Source organism: Haemaphysalis longicornis, unplaced genomic scaffold (assembly GCF_048455015.1).
Source record: "Haemaphysalis longicornis isolate Haplotype H1 unplaced genomic scaffold, Haemaphysalis longicornis Haplotype H1 scaffold_1, whole genome shotgun sequence".
Taxonomy (NCBI): domain Eukaryota; kingdom Metazoa; phylum Arthropoda; class Arachnida; order Ixodida; family Ixodidae; genus Haemaphysalis; species Haemaphysalis longicornis.
In genome coordinates this window covers 475085715-475104775 of record NW_027526203.1, presented here as the reverse complement: position 1 = coordinate 475104775, position 19061 = coordinate 475085715, and the positions used below count along the sequence as shown (strand labels likewise).

General features: G+C 47.3%; 1 protein-coding gene across 1 annotated transcript in view; it reads right to left on the bottom strand.

Annotated features, from left to right (window-relative positions):
* Positions 1–19061, bottom strand: part of LOC144156285 (putative sodium/potassium/calcium exchanger CG1090) — a 49954-nt gene that overhangs the window by 15623 nt on the left and 15270 nt on the right. The window contains exons 5-6 of the mRNA XM_077688234.1: positions 3162–3217; positions 1426–1671 (exon numbers count right to left, since the gene is read on the bottom strand). Coding sequence (XP_077544360.1) covers positions 1426–1671; positions 3162–3217 — 302 coding nt within the window. The remainder of the gene's footprint in view (positions 1–1425; positions 1672–3161; positions 3218–19061) is intronic.

Genomic DNA, 19061 nt, shown 5'->3' with positions numbered 1-19061 from the left:
GCTACAGTGGACCCCTTTGATTACTTGGTTTGTGCTTGCGCAGAGCTGCACTGCGACTACCCTCAAGCCAAATAGCAAACATAGGTTAGTGGAAGAACAGAACACCGAGAAAAACGGACCACCCCATGAAGGGCATGGCCAACAGCCAGGCTGGGAATTTCAAAGTAGCCGTGGGGTTATGTAGTTTATGCTTGGGAATGAGTATTACAGATCGGTTTCAGATGCTGCTGCATGCGGAAGATGGAACAAGCCGTACTTTATCAACGTAAGCGACCCAAATACTATAGTGCCTAGAATATACTGGATATTCTAGGCACTATACCAATACAGCGCGCTGAATATGCCAGGCGTGCTGCGCGCGATTCCGGTGGTTTCGCTCGAGGTGTGTCGAATGCTCCACTAACTCTACTTTCATAACCCAAGCAGCTGCAAACTCGGGAGTAGGCGGAACTCGGGCCTTCTGGAATAGCACCCCTGAGCAAGTTTTGCCACGATGCGGCGAACGCTGGACTGTTTTTGTGGCCAATGTTGGCCAATCTCCCTAAGGGGGTATGCTTGGCTTGACGAACGTGCGCTCGAGGTACGCGTGCACGAGCGCTCGGCCTTTTCTCGGGGAGTTTTCGGCGCGCACGAACCCCGAACTTACGGCCAGTAACAACAGCTCCGCTGTTAAAAGTTGGCTACGGGCACACGCCCAGCCAGCTGCGTGTGTCGCCTCCTTCCCGTCCTGAGCGCTGTTTTGTTTCGGGTGTTTCACGCGCCGTAGTGAACTGCTACGGATTAAGTGCGACCACCTGCGTATCTTTAAGGTGTGTAAAAATCTCGACACACGGGCGTTCTGGTTCTCGATTTTTTTTTTTTTTTTTTTGTAAAGAAGCAGCTGCCTATGTCAGGAATCGTACTCCATACTTCATGCTCAGTACCGCAACGCCAGCCCCTGAGCCACGACTGCAGTTTTTCTCCCAAATGCGACATTTATTTGTTTTAAATTGAATAACAGCTGGCGTACATACCTGTCAATGCATACATGCCCCAGTTTGCACACAACCACTCCCGCGTTATGCAAAACACCAACCTTCCTGCGAATCTGCAACTGGCTCACTGCTTTACGTGACGAAGTGAAGCAGGTTTGGGGAAAAAAGTTAAAATAGTGGAACAACCAAGAATAATTCCGGGAACGAAAGTGGTAAGTTTGCTATTGAAGATTCAAACATCTTCGCGATGGCCCAGTGTGCAACAAGTTGTGCTGCTGAGCACGATCGAGAACGAGAGTTAATTACCGGCCGCGGAACGGTTTTTCTGATAAACCAAAAACGAAATGTCCCATTCGTGTAGATTTTGCGCACGTTAAATATGCCCGGGTGGCCAAAATTAAAGGGTAGCCTCCCCGGACCAATAATACGGACTAGTCGACGACGAACTCGCCTATGATGGTGATGATCCAGACGAGCAGGTACGACAGGAGCGAGATGTAGGCGGTGCTCATGAGAAAGGTCAGCGGAAACCAGCTGCGCCAGCGGTTGAGCTTGCAGTCCGGCACGCTGATGAAAAGCAGTGTGTTGAGTGGCAGCAAGACAAGCCACCCGAGCCGCGACCAAAAGCCCCGAGGTGGCGCGAGTGCAGCGGAAGCCGGTGCACTCGCTCGACGCGCCATCTCCTGCAGTGCCGCCACTGTAAAAGAACGACATCCTTTTGGAGAAATTCCAGCCGGGGGCAAAAAACCAAAACTGCCGCAGCTTGCACTGGTGGTGCAAGGCTTGAGAAACAGCGGAGCGCCGGGTCCACCTGGCTAACCGTACAGTGACGGCGGATCCCAAGAGAGAGGGAGCAGAGAGAGCCAAGTCTAGCGACGACCCTGGACAATTCACGGCCGCCAAGACGTCGACGGCGCCAGGCGCCTCGCCACGAGAAGTTTTACTTATTTTTTTTTGCTAACGCCAACGGATCAAACTAAAGCTTAAATAGGTCTGCTGTTAAAATTACCGCCAAAATCTGTCGATCAACACCTGTTGAGCTCATAGAATGTTAGTGTACTGCATCGGCATCGTTAGTTCGCACGGTTTAAGAATTATTTACCCGCCACTTAGGACAAAACATGCTATTTTTCTGTCACACGCAATCATCCCCCCTCAGCGGTTGCCCATTCGCCGGCGTTACGTGCCTTCTCTTGATTCAGGCCCTACTTTTAGCAGTCTTCACCAACAGTCGCGGGTCGCATCAGAGAACAGAAATTGTGGCCATCACTGCTTAGGGAAGCAGGCTACCAATGCAGTTCACCTAGCATAATGATACCTTGGCTTCCCTGCAATACACATACAAGCTTCAGGCATAGTGAGAACCCTGTTGTTAAACCATGATACGGCAGTAAAAGTCTCACTCAGCGTCCATAACCTTCCCGAGAATCGAAATCTTAGCAATAAAAGCGCAGGTCAGTAATGGAACCGAACAGCACCGTGACGAGCCTTAAAAAGAGGTAAAGACTCGACCGCAGTGAGGCGCCACTGCGGGCAGTCGTCTCTCTCCTGGCGCATTTCTGGTCGCGTCAGTGCGCTCACTTTCTCGTCGGCCCGAGACGCGTGGGGCCGAACATTGGCCAACGTTTGTTTGCATATTGTGCCGCCTCATGTTCTGACACCAATTCTACGACTACCAGTGGTGTACGCAGAATTTTATTCGGGGGGAAGGGCGCATAAAAATGGACAAAATAATAACGAGCAAAAATCACCAAATATTAATAACAAACAAAAGTAGGAACTAATGACAAAGAACAAAACAGACAAACCCGAAAACAAAAAAAAAAGGCTTGCGGTTGATCTTACCGTGAAAATCACCCCCGTACTAAACATTTCCGGGGGAGGGGGACGAACTGATTGCCCCCCCCCCCCTCCCTGTGTACGCCAGTGGTCCCAGCCATGGAGCTCGCGATTAGTTCTGCAACTTGCTCTTCGCTGGAGGCAAACCGAAGTTTGAGGTGACAAATGCTGGAGGTGACTCCGATTTAGTTGTTTGCTGATTAATGTTCTAAAGGCGCCCACGTCCTGATACCCGCAATAACCGTTGGAAGACGCGCCTATATATAGTTTGCTCTTTTAAGCTGTCTAGTTCTCGAGGGATGTGAAAATATAGAAGGTTTGCGACACGCCGCCACACTGGCCGCTCACCGTGGGTCTCCGGGAGAGTGGCCGTCGGCTTGCCTTCGGCGTCCCGCTGCTCCCCGCTGGCTGTAACGAAAAAATACACGACCGTTCAGAGAGGGCCTCTTTGCAGGCGGGAACCAAATTTCCGAGTATTTCTTGGGCTACCTAAAACGAGATAATTTTACTCTCTCTTCCCCTATATTCAGCCGCCCGGCCTAAAGTTACAAGGAATTTTTGAAGGAGAAGTTTATATAAGCAAAACATTTCCCAACCACTAAACCTGGTTCCAATATTCACACTTGTCACCGTTTTCGAGCAAAAAAAAATTAGGCATACTATTTCAGAAAACATTAATACACAAGTGGTATTTGCAGTGTTCAATTAAAGATACATGGCTGCTTGGTTTGTGCGATAGCAAATAAAAACCACGAGGGTGAACCAATGCTTTGAGCCAGAAATACCAAAAGCTCTCGCGCCGCACCCTAGGCCTCATAAATTCCGCCAAGTCCTCCAACAGTGGTCCAAACAGATGGCACGATAGACACGGTGGAGCTCGGTAAACCTGAGCAAACCTCCGCCGTGATAGGGGAAGAGCGCGAGGCGGGAAAGAGGAGAAACGTGGCTTATCCTCTTCTGCCATCTTCTGCCTGGCCTGACGACCATGGCGAAGGTGGGAAGCAGGCCGGAAAGGTTCCTTAGATCCACCAGGTGTCTCACATGCTTACACAGGTAGGGGCGAGTGCCAAAGTAGATTTATTTCTTTCAGCGCCCCAAAAACCTGTCGAAAATTTGCAACGAAATGTATCCCGTCAATAAAAGAAAGAAGGGCTGCCAGATGAGACATAAAATAAGACATAAGTTTGTGCCTCGCGTTGAAAACGTCGTTTACGTTTTCCGCTCTCTTGCGGGAAAAAAAAATGGGCGCAGCTTGCACTATACTGGTGCACGCGTCTGGAGAAACAGCAGAGCTGGCGGTCGCCCTCCCTTCGTTGGAGACTCGGCTGTTCAAAGCCAACGCTACGAATAACCCAAACTAAATGCTGTTGCGCGCCCGGCATGCGATGATAGCTCAATCCGTAAATCACGGCGTAACTCTCGACCAGGGGAAAGCGTGCGTGTCAAGATGGCGGGGGAAACTGGAGGCTGCCGAGAGGAAAATCCAGCCATGGAGAACGAGGTACATCGCCATGTTCTCAAGGGCAGACGTCTGCACTGCCCTCGTGTACCCTGCCATGCTGTACGGAGCACGCATCACTACAATCAACACCAGCGCAATAAACAAACGTCAGCGGTTATGGGCCGTCTTCCTCTGACGTTCAGCATGAGCACATGCGTCGCTCCAATCTGTTTGGGATTCTGTAGAAATGAGGTGCGGGCTTTGTGAACGTAGAGCTCAAGCTGATCGTACAGCGCTTCTTGTACTTCCGCGACCAGACGGACCATTTCCTCCGCGCGGCATTACAGTGCCTTGGCTCCGCACACCTAACCAGGCCACGCCAGAAGGCCTTGCTCATGGTCTGAGTCACACCGGTTTCTGCAAAGAGCTCACCGCTGCTCTCGTAAGCTTGGAGGAGAAGTTTTCGTGGCAGTACCTCCTCACCGCTAAGCCACGAAGACTTTACTTGGACTTCCTGGCAAAAGCGGGCCAGGCACGAACGTATTGAGACGTGTGCGAGCCCCAGGGTGTCGAACCGGAACCGGAACCGAACCGAGAACCGAACCGAACCCGAATTTTTGCCCGGAACCGGAACCGAACCCAACCCGTACTACCCGCCATTTTGTAACTGAACCCGAACCGGAACGAATCGAACGAACCATTCGGAACCGGTTCCGGTGCTTGAAAACTAATTTCTAGTTTTTGATTATGGTGGTCTACCTTGTGTCTGAAGATATTTTTACCACTCGCCCGACAGCGCCACCAAATATTATGCATACTCTGTAGCCCCACAGCCCATCAGTTTTTCTTCGTATTATTACACTCAATTTATTGTAAAGTTGTCCGTATATACTATGTTTGTGTTAGATACTGTCCATCTCCTCCAATTTTCCTTTGCATTTAGGATAAGTTAAGCTTGAACGTATATTCCGAGGCAACATATCATGGCTTATTCATCGTGGTTCCCATGTGCATGGTGTTTAATATTGTGTAAAGTTTTCAATCTGTTGTTAATTCGAATGCATCCCTGACCCCTTGTGAAGGCCTTCGGGGACATCATCAACTGCTGCAGTGTTGTAAGCTGGGCCAGTTGGTACTGTTCCCTAATGGTTAACAGAGCAAAAACTGGGCGTAGGCACGAAAGGGTAGGACACAAACAAGCGCTGTTGTAACTCTCAAATTCTTATGCACTCCTCTTAAAGCCTGCTCACAGAACATACCTTCCGGTAAAACAACCCATTGGTCCTCTTCACCCGACAAAAGCAATTTCAGGTCATCGTACACCACGTAATCCATCATAACGTTCCAGTTGAAGTTTTTTACGGGCCTTGCTGTAGACCGCACGACGGCATCCATGCACTCCCCGATGCAGCGTTGCTTGTCACCTTCCGGAACATGATGAGTGATGGCACGGGCTGAACCAACCTTTTCCACTTTTGACAAACGGGGCTCAAAGGCAGATTTTGGGCCTAACTGCAGATATTAGAGAGGGGTGTCCGGAAGCTGCACGTCACCAAGCGCGACCACTTGTCCTTGCGTTGGAGTGCATGTCTTCCTGGTTTGGAGGGTAGGCCGGACGATTTTCGAAAGCGCTTCCGTTACTTGGTCAGCGGGAACTATAGGTACATAAAAAGCGTAGCAGATCAATCAATCTGTTTTTCAATGCGAAAGTTTTTGCCGCATTGTGCGAAAACACGTGTGCGTGCGCGTGTGCTTGTGTAGGCATTTGACGGTATCAAATACGATGGAGGTCGGGCAGGCTTTCTGTTATCCAGAGAAGTTGCCTGCCTTGCCAAGAGGGTGCCCACTTGCCAGTAAACTACCTGTCTGCCTGCCTTCCCGTCAGCCAAAAGATTCCGGCGAGGATGCGTGATTAGAGACGAGGGGCGGCCCGTCCCCAGCCACAAAGGGGGGTACGCAATACTGACCTTACGATGAAACACAAACGCACCCGCCGTGGTGGCGCAGTGGCTAAGGCGTTGCGCTGGTGAGCACGAGGTCGCGGGTTCGATTCCCGGCCGCGGCGGCCGCTTTTCTGATGGAGGCGAAAAGCAAAAACGCCCGTGTGTACGAGATTTCGGCGCTCGTTAAAGATCCCCAGGTGGTCAAAATTAATCCGGAGCCCTCTACTACGGCGCGCCTCATCGCCTGCGTTGTGTCGGTGCGTTAAACCCCACAATCAATCAATCAAACGCAAACGCAGCACAAAAAGATAAACACAAAAACACTTGTTTTTTCTTCTTCTCCGAACCCGTTTGAACCGATTCGAACTGGAACGGCTCCGGAACCGAACCCGGAACTGAACCCGACAGGCTTGAACATGAACCCGAACCGAACCCGCAAAAATTCCGGTTCGACACCCGTCCAATTAAGCCCTCCCTGTGCCCGCCAGGTCCAAAGATTTCTTTTTTCGCTTTCATGCCGGAGTGATGCCAGTTACGGCGCGGCAGGAGTCTCGGGACTTCTTTATATGCCCTGCGGCGAGGTATGCATCCTGTGTGGTAAAACGGAGACGCCTGAACACGTCTTTCTGGTATGCAACGCTGTCCACTACTTTTGAGACAAAATACAAACTTTCGTTGGCCGATAATGTCAAATAACCTGGTCGAGCCTCAGGTATACCTAAGTGCGGAATCGGAATGTCCCGCCCTTCGCGACTGTGTTCTCGTCCTGGGCCTGCACTCCCTCTGGAGGGAACGGGTGGACGCAGCTGACTGCGATGTGAGCTCAAAGCCCGCCCGGCGTCACTTTGTTAAAGAATTAAAGCCTTTCCACTCAATGTGATAGCTGTCGGAAGTTCAAAGCAGGGATTCACCATAATGGGCTGCAGCGCCGTTATCCGCTCACTGCTGCCACCCAATGCATTTCAAATTTCCCACCTTCGCAATGATCGCGCTCCCTCTGCTTGAAACTGCGCCAGCGGGAGTTCTGTTCTTTTTGCGCTTGCTTTAATTTCGTATTGTGGAGCTGTTTTGCGTCATTTCGAACGCGTAATTTTATCGTGCGCGGCTGGAGCCTTTCTGCGTCATTTCAAATGCGCCACTTATTTCTTGCGCGGCTGGAGCCTTTCTGCGCCATTTCGAACGCACCATTTCTTTCTTGCGCGGCCGCTTTTTCCGCTCACTATCGTAAAAATCAACCCAATGAGCGTTTCTAACTAAATGAACGCTGGGGCTGCCGGTTATATACACAGATTCTGCCTCGAATGTACCTGCAGTTTTCTTTGCGCTAAATAACGGGGAAATGTATGACAAGCGCCAGTGGTTCACGAGGTTTTAACGGTTACGACTATTTAAACCACGTAATTTTCGAAGTCTCAGCGTGACTCCCTGGCGCCGGTACAGAAGGCTCTACTTGGGTCCGTTATCACGCTGCACCGCCTGATTCCGGCAGTCGCATTGACCGTTAGCGAGCTAAGACGACAAGGCGAGCCCATAAAGTGCTCTGCCCTTAAAACGCAGCTAGACGACAAAAGCACTAGAGGAACCCGAATTTGACGAAGCACTGCGCGAGGCATTCGCGCAAGGCTGCCAGGTGGCGATTTCCTTTAAAGGGGCCATGCAGACAAAACACAAGTTTGGTTCATTCGAAAGATTGCCTTTTCCTAACGTAAACTTCACTCAAATAAGCTATATAATTAGGGGAAAATGTAATGGCCATGTGATCCACGAACTCATTTCCCGCAACAGAACCTATGGTGTCATACGCATCAGCTCTGCGATTGCCTGAGGGTCGGCAAAAGCAAGTGCAAATTAGTCAGAGCTTATAGGTTTGCCGAACAAGCTATTTGCGCTTAAATTTAGCCACATTCTTTTTATAGCAGTAATAATGGTGGTATAAACAGTGGAAGTTACGATAGTACACGTAAACATAGAAGTACCGATGCGTACTACTGTTGGTACTGCCCGCACTATGCTTGTCTTAGCTGCACAGCCCTGCGGCATTTTGGGGTTGTCTCAGACGACACTGGCGATTGGCGTAAGCGACGGCGTCTTACGGGACCATACTTGCCGAGCGAGCACCATGTTTCACGAAACGATTCTTTTTTCCCTGAACAAAAACAAGCCCGGTACAAATACGGTCAAAAACAAACCTAAGGCAGAAAACGGTCCGCTGCCGTTTGGCGGTGCCATCTAGATTGACTAACGGTAAACAAGTCTGCGCTTCACACCAAGTTTAGCTTGAAGACCCATTGTTTTGATGTCATTGCAGACGTCGTTAAAACACACGATTTGGCGGGAGAATCAAAATTTTAACCTAAATTGAGTAATTACGCAGTGAATAAAGCATCGTTTGCTTCCGTACAAGCGCTGGGGGCATTATAGAACACGAAGTCTTTCGAATAAAACAAACTTGTATTTTGTCTGCATGGCCCCTTTAAGACCAAGGAGGCCATCCGCCGAGACAACCATTCGGTACGAAAGGAGTAGACGTTGAAGGCGTAAATGCCAAATACAGTACGCGGCAGCATCTACCATCGCCATTTCCTGTTTCTTTTCTTTTTCTTAACTATTGATCCCGTTTTGTCAGGCCGTTTTTAAGCTCTGAACACCACAGGGTACGCAACGTGTTATTGGTGTTTTTTTTCCTGATGCACTACGAGACATATCCTCATGCTACAAGCTTGTTTGACGTGACTCTGCTGCACGATTTACAATATATACAGACGATGTAACCATATGGACTGAATCAGCCGACTTTTCATGCTACGAATACATGCAAACCGAACTACAAGCCGCCGCAAATAGCCTTGAGTGCTCCTTGGCCTCTCTTGGTCTCGAATTAGCCCCCGAAAAAGCCGAATTCTTACCCGTATTTGGCCACAAACCCCCTCCGCACTATAACCTTCCAACTCTTCTTCTCGCCGGTACTCCTATAACCGCTAGTTTTCAACCCATACGACTACTCGGAATCATAATCCGACACAAAAACAGCCCGTCAATATGGTTACAGCAACTGAAAGCTAAATGGAAAACAATTCAACAAGCCATACAACGCCTCTCGAACAAATTTGGTGGAGCAAGCCAGAAGGCAACCCAAACTTTAGCCCACGCTGTCACAATTGGTACCATAACTTACACAGCTCAAACCTACGACCTTAACAAAACGGCCATGAGAACACTTCAACACTTGCACCGAGCCACCCTTCGCACCATCAGTGGACTACCAAAACATACTCGTCTGGAGAACTTGCAAGCTGCAGTTGCTGTTCCCCCATTGGAAAATATAATTAAAGAGCAAGTGAATCAATCCCTTCATAAGCGCACATTAACTCATCAAGGTGTCTCTATCATCGCCTGGGACAATCTGAAGCCACCAGAACCCCCCGACATCCCATCGCCTCTCGCTCCGTGGAGCCGCCCTTCTGTCACGGACTCAATGGCCACCCATCCCGTCCCGCGTAACGCCCGCCCCGTCCGCGCTGCCCGCATCAACGCTCTCCGAAACAGTAAACTCCCCCACGAAATCGACATTTACACCGACGCGAGCATTTCTCCTCCGCTAGTTGGCACCGCATGGGCTTCGCCTGACCTCCCTTCCATCCAAGGCAAACGATCCCTTAATATTCCATGTGCTACCATCCTCGAAGCGGAACTCCATGCTATCATTCAAGCCATAGACTACCTCATGTTTGACTTTCACTCCTCTGTGCCTTCTCAGATACGCATCCTGACGGACTCTTTCGAAGCCCAACAGATCCTAAAATGTCCCATGTCGACCAATACCATCGCCAACAAAATCATTCATCAGATCTCCATCCTGAAATCTAGCGGCATTCATGTTCGCATCGACTGGTCACCTGGACACGAGGAGTCATCACCGGGGAACCAGGTAGCCCACTCGGCTGCGCGGGAGTGTATAACCTGTAGTCCTCCGTTGCTACCCGACTTGGCTCCTCCACCTAGTGAGACATTACCGCCAGCGATACAGCTTCTACGTTACAAAAAGGAAAAAAAAGACCGCCTCAAGGCCCTGACTCCAACAGGCTTTTTATCCGCCCTGCCCTCGCTCCCAAGATCAGCCGAAATTTTCATAAACAAATATTTTGCCAATGCTAGCCTTACCCCTGAGACCTTCCGTAAACGGTACACCCCGTCTCTACCACCTCGATATCCCTTCTGCGCCTCCCCCGAGCCCGCCAATCTACAGCACCTAATTTGGCACTGCCCGAAGTTCGCGCACTACAGAACCTGCAAGCCTCCTCCGAATACAACCTCTCTTTACATCGACCCTCGAACACTGGAACCCTCCATGCTGGCTTAAATTGGAAATTTTTCTCTAAAAAGCGGTCTAGCGCGAGAAGTTTAAAGTCGTGAGCCTACCCTCCTCACCCGACGCGGCCTCTCCAAGCCTTCTCAAGGAGCCCACCTGTTTTGGGTCGAACTGTACGCATTTAAGATGTCCCAAGTGACAACCCCCCCCCCCCTTCTACTCACCCTTCCCCCACTTGACGTAGAGTCTTCCTGCCACAATAAAGGCTACCTGCTCCTCCTCCTTCTTTTAACCGAGATCTTTTTTTACTGTATATTTAAGTGTGAGCATGTCCATGTGTGAATATGCAATGTAGTCACCCTCGGCTGTGCTCTCGTGTTTTCATATCATATCTCGTCCTTCCCCTTGTACCCATATTTATTCATATAAATAAAGTTACTGTTGAAAAAAATGTCATGATAGCTCAATCTAATAAAACAAAAAAGCGATGATAGCTGAAGGGTCAACCTTGTACGCCCGAGTGGCTGCAGGAAGTAGAGAAAGTGTTGTCTATGCCCCGTTTTTATTTTTATTTTATTTATTTATTTATATACCTTAAAAGCCCAGAGGGCATTACATAAGGGGGGATACAAAAACCGGGTACAACATTGTCAACTATACATTTGGTGAGGGAACTGGGACAAAGTGGTAAGTCAAAACAGCATGTAACAAACTTGAAAAGAAGCGAGCACGCATTGTCAACACGCGTAATACATGAAAAGAATCGCTACATATCTTCACCGGATTCTAAATAAGACAATAAAGCAGATTTGAAACGCGATGGATCTGTGAGGGAGACTATGACTGAAGGTAGGGAATTCCATTCGTTTATACACAAAGAAAGGGGTGACAACTGGTATTTGTTAGTGCGCGCAAATATTGGTTTAATCTTATGCGCATGGTCGATTCGAGCAGATACGTAAGGAGCAGGGTGATAATACAGGGTGATAATACAGGGTGATAATACAGGGTGATAGCAGGGTGATAGACATAATACGCTGGCTTGGGCAAAGCTAGCGTTTTTTTTATCTGTAGCACGTTTTTGTGATGTCTGAAACCGGTAAAAAATAAAAAAAAAGCGATGATAGCTCAACTGGATAGACGCCGGTTTCATAACGAGAGAGACCCAGGTTCGATTCCTACCACGGGAAGCGTTTTTTTTTTTTTTCAATTGGAGGTTTTAGATGCGAAGCATCTCATGCTCGGGGCTGTGACCCTCCCTCCCTTGTTGTTGTTGTCCGCCATCCGCTCTCTACTGCGCATGCGCGTCTTTTCAGCCCCGTCAGCATTTGGCCTGACGTCAGCGCAGTCCACTATAAATAAAAGAAATAGGCGGCGCCCGGTTTCGAACCCACGACTCTCTGGCCGGATTCCGAGTCAAGAGATCCAAAGAGTCGAAAGATCCAACGAGTCAACAGGTCCAATATTGGATCTTTTGACGCGTTGGATCTTTTGACTCGTTGGATCTTTTGACTAACTGTGGACATTTTGACCCATTGGATGTTTTGACTCATTGGATCTTTTGACTCGTATTGGACCTTTTAACGCGGCTAGGGCGAGTCAAAAGGTCCAACGAGTCTAGGGCGAGTCAAAAGGTCCAACGAGTCAAGAGGTCCCATATAAGACATTCTGACTTCTATGTTTTGATGCGGCTGTAAGGCCAGTCAAGTGATCTAGTCTCTGTATGGGCCTCACCTTGGCGCACTTATGCTTGCGAAGGGTCAAGACTACAGTTCCGCTGCCTCTTCGTTTTCCCTACAAGGAGCGTGTTCACTCGTTCTAAGCACAAATTTCCGAGCCATATGCTAGTTTTTCTTTCAAGTATATATGCAAGTCGCTCTCATACAAAAATACGTTTGCGTTACGGGCATGGGAAATTATCTCAGTGGTTAAGCGCACATTAACAATGCCGTTTACCGGCTCCGGTCATTTCAGTATAGGGCATTTCGCTTTCGGGGCGTTTCGGTACACGAAGCTTTCGGTACAAAAACCAATTCAAGCGCGCGTTGTAGGCAGCAAGATGTGTGCGACGTGGCAGCTGCAGGCACAAAAATTGTACTTATTTATTTCACGTGTTCTTGCTCGTAATTCTGCGTTATTTTAACGTAGTGAAAAGGTCATGCGGCCTTACCAAATGAAGCAGTATTTGTCTGCGGAATAGTTTCCGGAATAACTGTAACTTTGAGATAATATTATTGTTGCATATATCGTTTTCTTTTTAGCGACTTCCATATCTTCGCTACCATATCCATACCATTACCATATCTTCGTTTAAAAATCAGTGAAGGTAACAATTTTCTTTCCACTTTCGAGTAGCTGTGATAGCAGCTGCTTAATTTATCGCCTTTTAATGGATAGGAACCAGTCGCTTTCTAACTCAATCACAAAAAAACTTGTATTTTTTTTTTGCATTTTGCATCCATGTGCTCTTCTGTTTGCTAATAACACAACGCACATAATGCCTTATTACGAATGCGTTACCAAGGGCACCTTCTCTACCCCGCCGGACGTTTCCGTCCCGGCGTCACCCCACCTTTTTCCAGGAAATCGGTGTGCTTAGTGTGTTTGTAGTTTGAAATACCCAAAGGCATTTTTAATGCTTTCTGGAACAGACATAGATTGAATTTCCTGAAAGGAGAGCTCATTTGTCATTTTCGGCGTTCTTCCTCAAAGCATACTGGTCATACTTCGGCCGTGGCTTTGTTCTTATCCGAGACAAATGTCATCATCAGCTCCCCACCCCCTGTACCTCTTAAGCTGCACAAAAGGGAAAAATCACTTATGGAAGCGAAGCCACACAAGCAGGGGCCTGGCACTACGTTATCGAAAGTGTCAAAAAAAGAGACATGCGGACTGCAACCAGCGGCTTCAGGTTATCATGACGTGCTTCAACTCGGGTCGCCTTGAAACCTAGTAACGAGCTTCAAATAATGGTCATTCATTTGATGGATGTTGGCTTTTATTAACACGATGAAGAACATTTGTCCGGAATATTTTCAGCAGCAATCATATAAGTCAGCACAGCGTAGCCGAATATGAGCGACATGGGGTCGTGGCTCGTTGACACCCCTAAGCTCACATTCTACACAAGCAATAACTACCAAATTATCCTAATGTAATAGTGTCCAATGACAGAGGAACGACAAAAGAGAACAACCTGAGAAAATAATGAGAAATGAAAACAAGCTTTATGAATGGTGTTGTTCATAACGTTCAAATTAGCCGCGGCTTAATTCGGAGCGCCAAGTCCATAGCTTCTGCAGTTAGAAGTGAAAGTTCAAGTATGGGAGCCAAAACAACACTAAAAATACAATAAAATGACGTAGTCTATAAATTACATACCCTAGCCATGTCTCTGAAGGTTCTCATAATTCGTCGGACGTTCTGAAGCGGTTTCGGAATTATTGGACATTGGATCTTCTGACTCGCTGGATCTTTTGACTCGTTGGATCTTCTGACTCTTTGGACCTGTTGACCCACATTGGACCTTTTGACCCGTTGGATCTTTTGACTTGGCTGTCACGTGATTATTGGATCTTTTGACTCTTTGGACCTTTTGACTTTTTGGATCTCTTCACCATAAGCGCTCTGGCCGCAACGGGAGGTAAATTGCGCTCTTCCCATTGTTCTACAAACCGAGACGGGAGCATGTGCTACGAACGCGCCTTATGTCCTTCACTCATTCAAACTACGTCAAGAAGCTACTGATACAACGAAGGCACGTGAAGCTGAACGTCAACATAAACGACGAACTGAAAACTTTAGATGAGGATGTTGAATTTCCCGCGGGAAAGCTGTGGCGGGAGGCGCCACGCGCCTTGCAGCTCAACCAGAGAAGAGGACGAAGAGGGCGGGCAGCGGGGTAGGAGCGTGAGCACGCAATATAAACGAGAACCAGGAGGTGTTCGATCAGGTAACGCGGGTGTCGGTCTCTTCGCTGTCTCTGCATTTCTCTACATTTCTCTGTCTCGACATGGGGGTTCACACTACGTTCCCATTGGTGCTCCGATAAATGAAACAACATAACGGCAACACAATGGAATCTACACGGAACCCCCATGATGCTTCGCATCCTCCTCATGATTCCCCACGGGAAGATGGTGTAATTTCATCTGTTCCCGTCGGGCAACTTACGGCCCGGTTAAATGGCTCCGCTGTTAAAAAGTACGTCGCCCAGATTTTAAGATGCCTCAACGTCCGATTACATGAACACCTTTGGAATGTAGATTGGTCACCCTGGACACTTGAGCGCCCTGCAAGGGTGGCGCCCTCCGTTAGGACTGTGACCCATTAAGTTTCATACTAATATATACTACAGGGAAATCTGGCGCCACTGTCTAGGGGAGCCGCGCTTCGGCGAGCGTTCCGTCATGTGCCGGGCAGGCACGTTCCTCTTGTCCTTGGCATGGCTCAAGAACAAGCTGAAAAGTTGGCTCTGGCTGCAAAAAAGCAACAGTATTACCGTAGAAGGTTCATCAAATTTGTTTTGTTATCACAAAATTGAACCTCCAAAAAGATTAATTTGTCAGTGATTATGTAGAAGCTTCATGCACGATGAACATGGAAAAAAATGTTACCCTTTTTTTTTGTTAATTATGGCTTCGAGGCAAAAAAGAAGTCATATGGCTAGCTAAGCCCAGTAGGCGAGGAACGTCGCTAGCGCCAATGGCGCCACCCACGGCGGCCCGCGACTGCAGCGACAGATTTCCCTCTAGTATATATTGGTATGAAACTCTATGCTGTGACCCTGTTTACAGTGAGCGCGTGATAATATTTAGGAGCAATAATCTGCTGACGAGAGAAATTGTAAAAGCGGCCAATGGCACGTCTTGGTGACGCATACGTCAGCATGCCGTCCCTCAGCCTATCTGAAAAAGAACTATGACGAACCTCGATATAACGAAGCAGTACTTTCCGGAAAAAACTTCGTTTTATCGCGAACTTCGTTGCATCGAGATTTTTGCCTTTCACTGACACAAATGATGTCATCATGAAGATATTGATTTTAAAAATTATTTTAGACGAAACTATTAACAAACCGACCAGCGAGTGTTGTATAGTGAAGTTATTTGGAAATCTTGACTGATGGTTCGAGGTAAAAGATGCCGCGAAACGCGCACCATGCTAGAGCGACTACCCCGGGGCGGGCGCATTCTGATTCACCAAATACGAAAACGAAACTCGGTGAAACTCAGCGGCAGTCCTCTAATGCATCAAGCAACACTGGGACCGGTCACGTGCTATTGCGGGCTGATGGGAACGGGACGCGGGGGTGCCCACAAAATGGCGGAACTCAGTTTGTCAGCGCTGAAGCTTTGTCCGGTACCGATTTACCGCCCGCGTGTGCGCGCTCGGGTGGTAAATCGGCACCGGCCGTCGACTACCTGATTACCACTGGGTCGCTTAGTGCGCTGCTCTAGCTCTGTAGTACGAGTGCAGTGCTTATTATTATTGCGTGATGTCTGCAACTTCACCAAAAGTTACGCCTGAAGCAGTGCCGATGCTTACCCTGCCAAGTGCTGTCGCGGTGCAAGAGAAGCCTTGCAGTTGTTAATTCTCGAAATAAAAAAAAAAAGCTGTGTTCCAGGAGCAACCTGGTCGAAATATCTGGTAAGTTTCTGCGAGCTCTTGCTGAAAGGCTGATCGTTACTGGTGCAATCGTTAAAAGCTCAACCTATCAACTGTACTTCAAGGAACTGTGCTGAACTACAAATAATTTCCCCCGTTGTTTATTAAAAGGTAACGAAGTCTCACTGCAGCTTTTGGAATCTCGTGTAACACTCGTCGGTAGTGAAGCAATGCAAAACCAAATAGGATTGGAAGCAGTGGGGAGGCCAGTCGTGCATCGTGTGTCCGCACTTGCACGGGACCGGTCGCTATGAGATGGGCGTGAATTATTTCGAGCGTTATTTACAAATGATGTAGTGGGATCTGCCGAAATTTGATTTCTGTACTCGCAGAAACTTCGCTTCATCGAAACTGTGCCTTAAAACTACTTCGTTAAATCGAGGGTAAAAACACGTGCACCTTAATAGCAACAAGAAACTGAAACGTAAAAAGTTCGTTGCATCGTGAACTTCGTTATATCGAGGTTCGTTATATCGAGGTTAGACTATAGGTTATCTGTTTCCCGCGGCACTTGCTAAACTGCGCTCTCACTTTCGTTTTGCTGTTTTTCCTAATAGATAGGGTGGTTTTTCATCATGTGCAGTGCCTGCCGTTTTCCAGTCTTGTACGCGCACATCGGAGTATGTTCCAATACTCAAACGTGTGTTTTCCGAAATAGTAGCGCTGTAGCGAGTAGCGAGTAGCGCTGCCTTGCTACTCACGTTTGATCAAATGTCACTCGTGGGTTAAAAGTCAAGGAACAGGCACAGGCTGCTGAACAAAAGCTTATCCAACTCTCACTATGCACACTAAAAAGAAGGTATTATTCCAAGCTTCGAACCACCAACCTGGAAAACAGGAGCGAAGCCCCTAACCCCTCGACTAATTTAGAGGGCTGCGGACGTCACAAGAATCCGTAAGTCTGTATCTTCTTCAAAGCTTCCGGATGATTGGAAAAAAGCAAAGGTCGCACCGATACCTAAAACAGGCAACAGCGAAGACCCATCTGATTTCAGACCCATTTCACTCACTAGCACATCATGTAAATTACTTGAACACATCATTCTGAAGCACATAACACTATTCCTAGAGGCAAAAGGCACCTTATCACCTTACCAACACGGATTTAGAAAAGGGCTATCCACAGCAACGCAACTAACTGAAGTTGTACATGACTTCGCTTTTTCTATTAATAACCGCTCGCAGACAGACTTGATACTGCTAGATTTTTCAAAAGCATTTGATTCAGTGTGCCATAAAAAATTAAACGCAAAACTCAAAAGTATTCTCGGTACCGGAAACCTAACAAACTGGATAGAAGACTTTTTATACGGCCGCTAGCAATTTGTAATCTTTAAAAATGTACATTCAGATAGCATGCCCGTAACATCCGGAGTCCCCCAGGGCTCAGTTCTTGGCCCTCTGCTCTTTCTTATATTTATAAATGACATAACGACAAACATTTCTCGTAAAATCAAACTTTTTGTTGACGACTGCATTATGTACCAAGAAATCAACAGTTCCAAAGACCAGGTCGCTCTACAGGAATCTCTAAACCAACTTGATAACTGGTGTACTAAGTGGCAAATGAAGATTAACCTCAGAAAAACAGTGTGCATGACCGTAACGAGAAAGAAAGAACCCATGAATTACCCTTACAACATTAACGGCACGCAACTGGTGAAAGTACATCAACACAAATATTTAGGCGTAATTTTAACATCCAACCTTAAGTGGGACTTACACATCACTCACATTACATCCACTGCGTTGCGCAAATTATTTTATATTAGAAGGTGTCTAAGGCTCGCACCAAAATCAACTAAGCTTTTAGCCTACACCACTTATGTCAGACCAGTATTATAATACGCCAGCACCGTATGGTTCCCTTATACTCTCACTAACATAAAAAGACTAGAAAAGGTACAGAGGCAAGCTGTAAGAATTATCTGCAATACATTTAAACGTACGGACTGACCAACTAATATGCTATTGGACTGTGCACTTCATACACTTCAGTTTAGAGCTAAACAAGCCCGTCTAAAATTTCTCTTTCAACTATTGCACAATCATTATAAAATCGACGCATACAAGTTCATCCACCCTTCAGAATCCCGGCAAACAAGGCAAAAACACGCGCACACTTTGACTGAATATCCTTGCAATAATGACGCCTTCAAATATTCTTTCTTCCCGCTTGCTATCAGAGAATGGAATCGCTTGGACCCATCGGTTACTAACACTGATTCACTTACTGATTTTTGGTCCAGAATCGCTAACGTTACCAATTAACAGGAAAGTAAAACATGCAACGTTAATTTTTATGAAGTGTGGACTCGGATGTTATGTGTTCTGTACACTTCACGGCGAGCACCCCTAAACCGGCGTCTACATAATGTACAGCATCATGTTCAGTCACTGCGAATTTTGACTGTACTAACTTATCTGTAATGCATTTTCTGGGAATACAATATATATGACTTCCCTCACAATGTTCCTTATCTTTTGTTTTCTTGCTTTGTAGTAAATACTATATACCCGCATGCGCAAACTTCCCGCAGTGTTTTTACTTGATTACTCATGGTTTTGAGACTTTTTTTTACGGTTCCGCTCGGCGCGGTATTGTTCGTTATGGTTTGCGCAACGTATGGTTAGTCTGTATACCAATCTCTTTTCTTCACACAAGTTGCTTTTTTTTTTGCTTATTTGAGTGCACTTTCCTTGTTGGTATCCTTTATAAACTGAGGAACCTCAAATTATTATGCTTGTATTATGCGTTGCTCAACCCTTCTACACGTTTCACTTCCTTTGTATCCTTTATAAATATGTGTAATCTAAAAATATGACGCTTACACCACAGTTACTTAACCCTTGTTCTTGTTTTGACATTTTGTTCTTATTACTGTTGT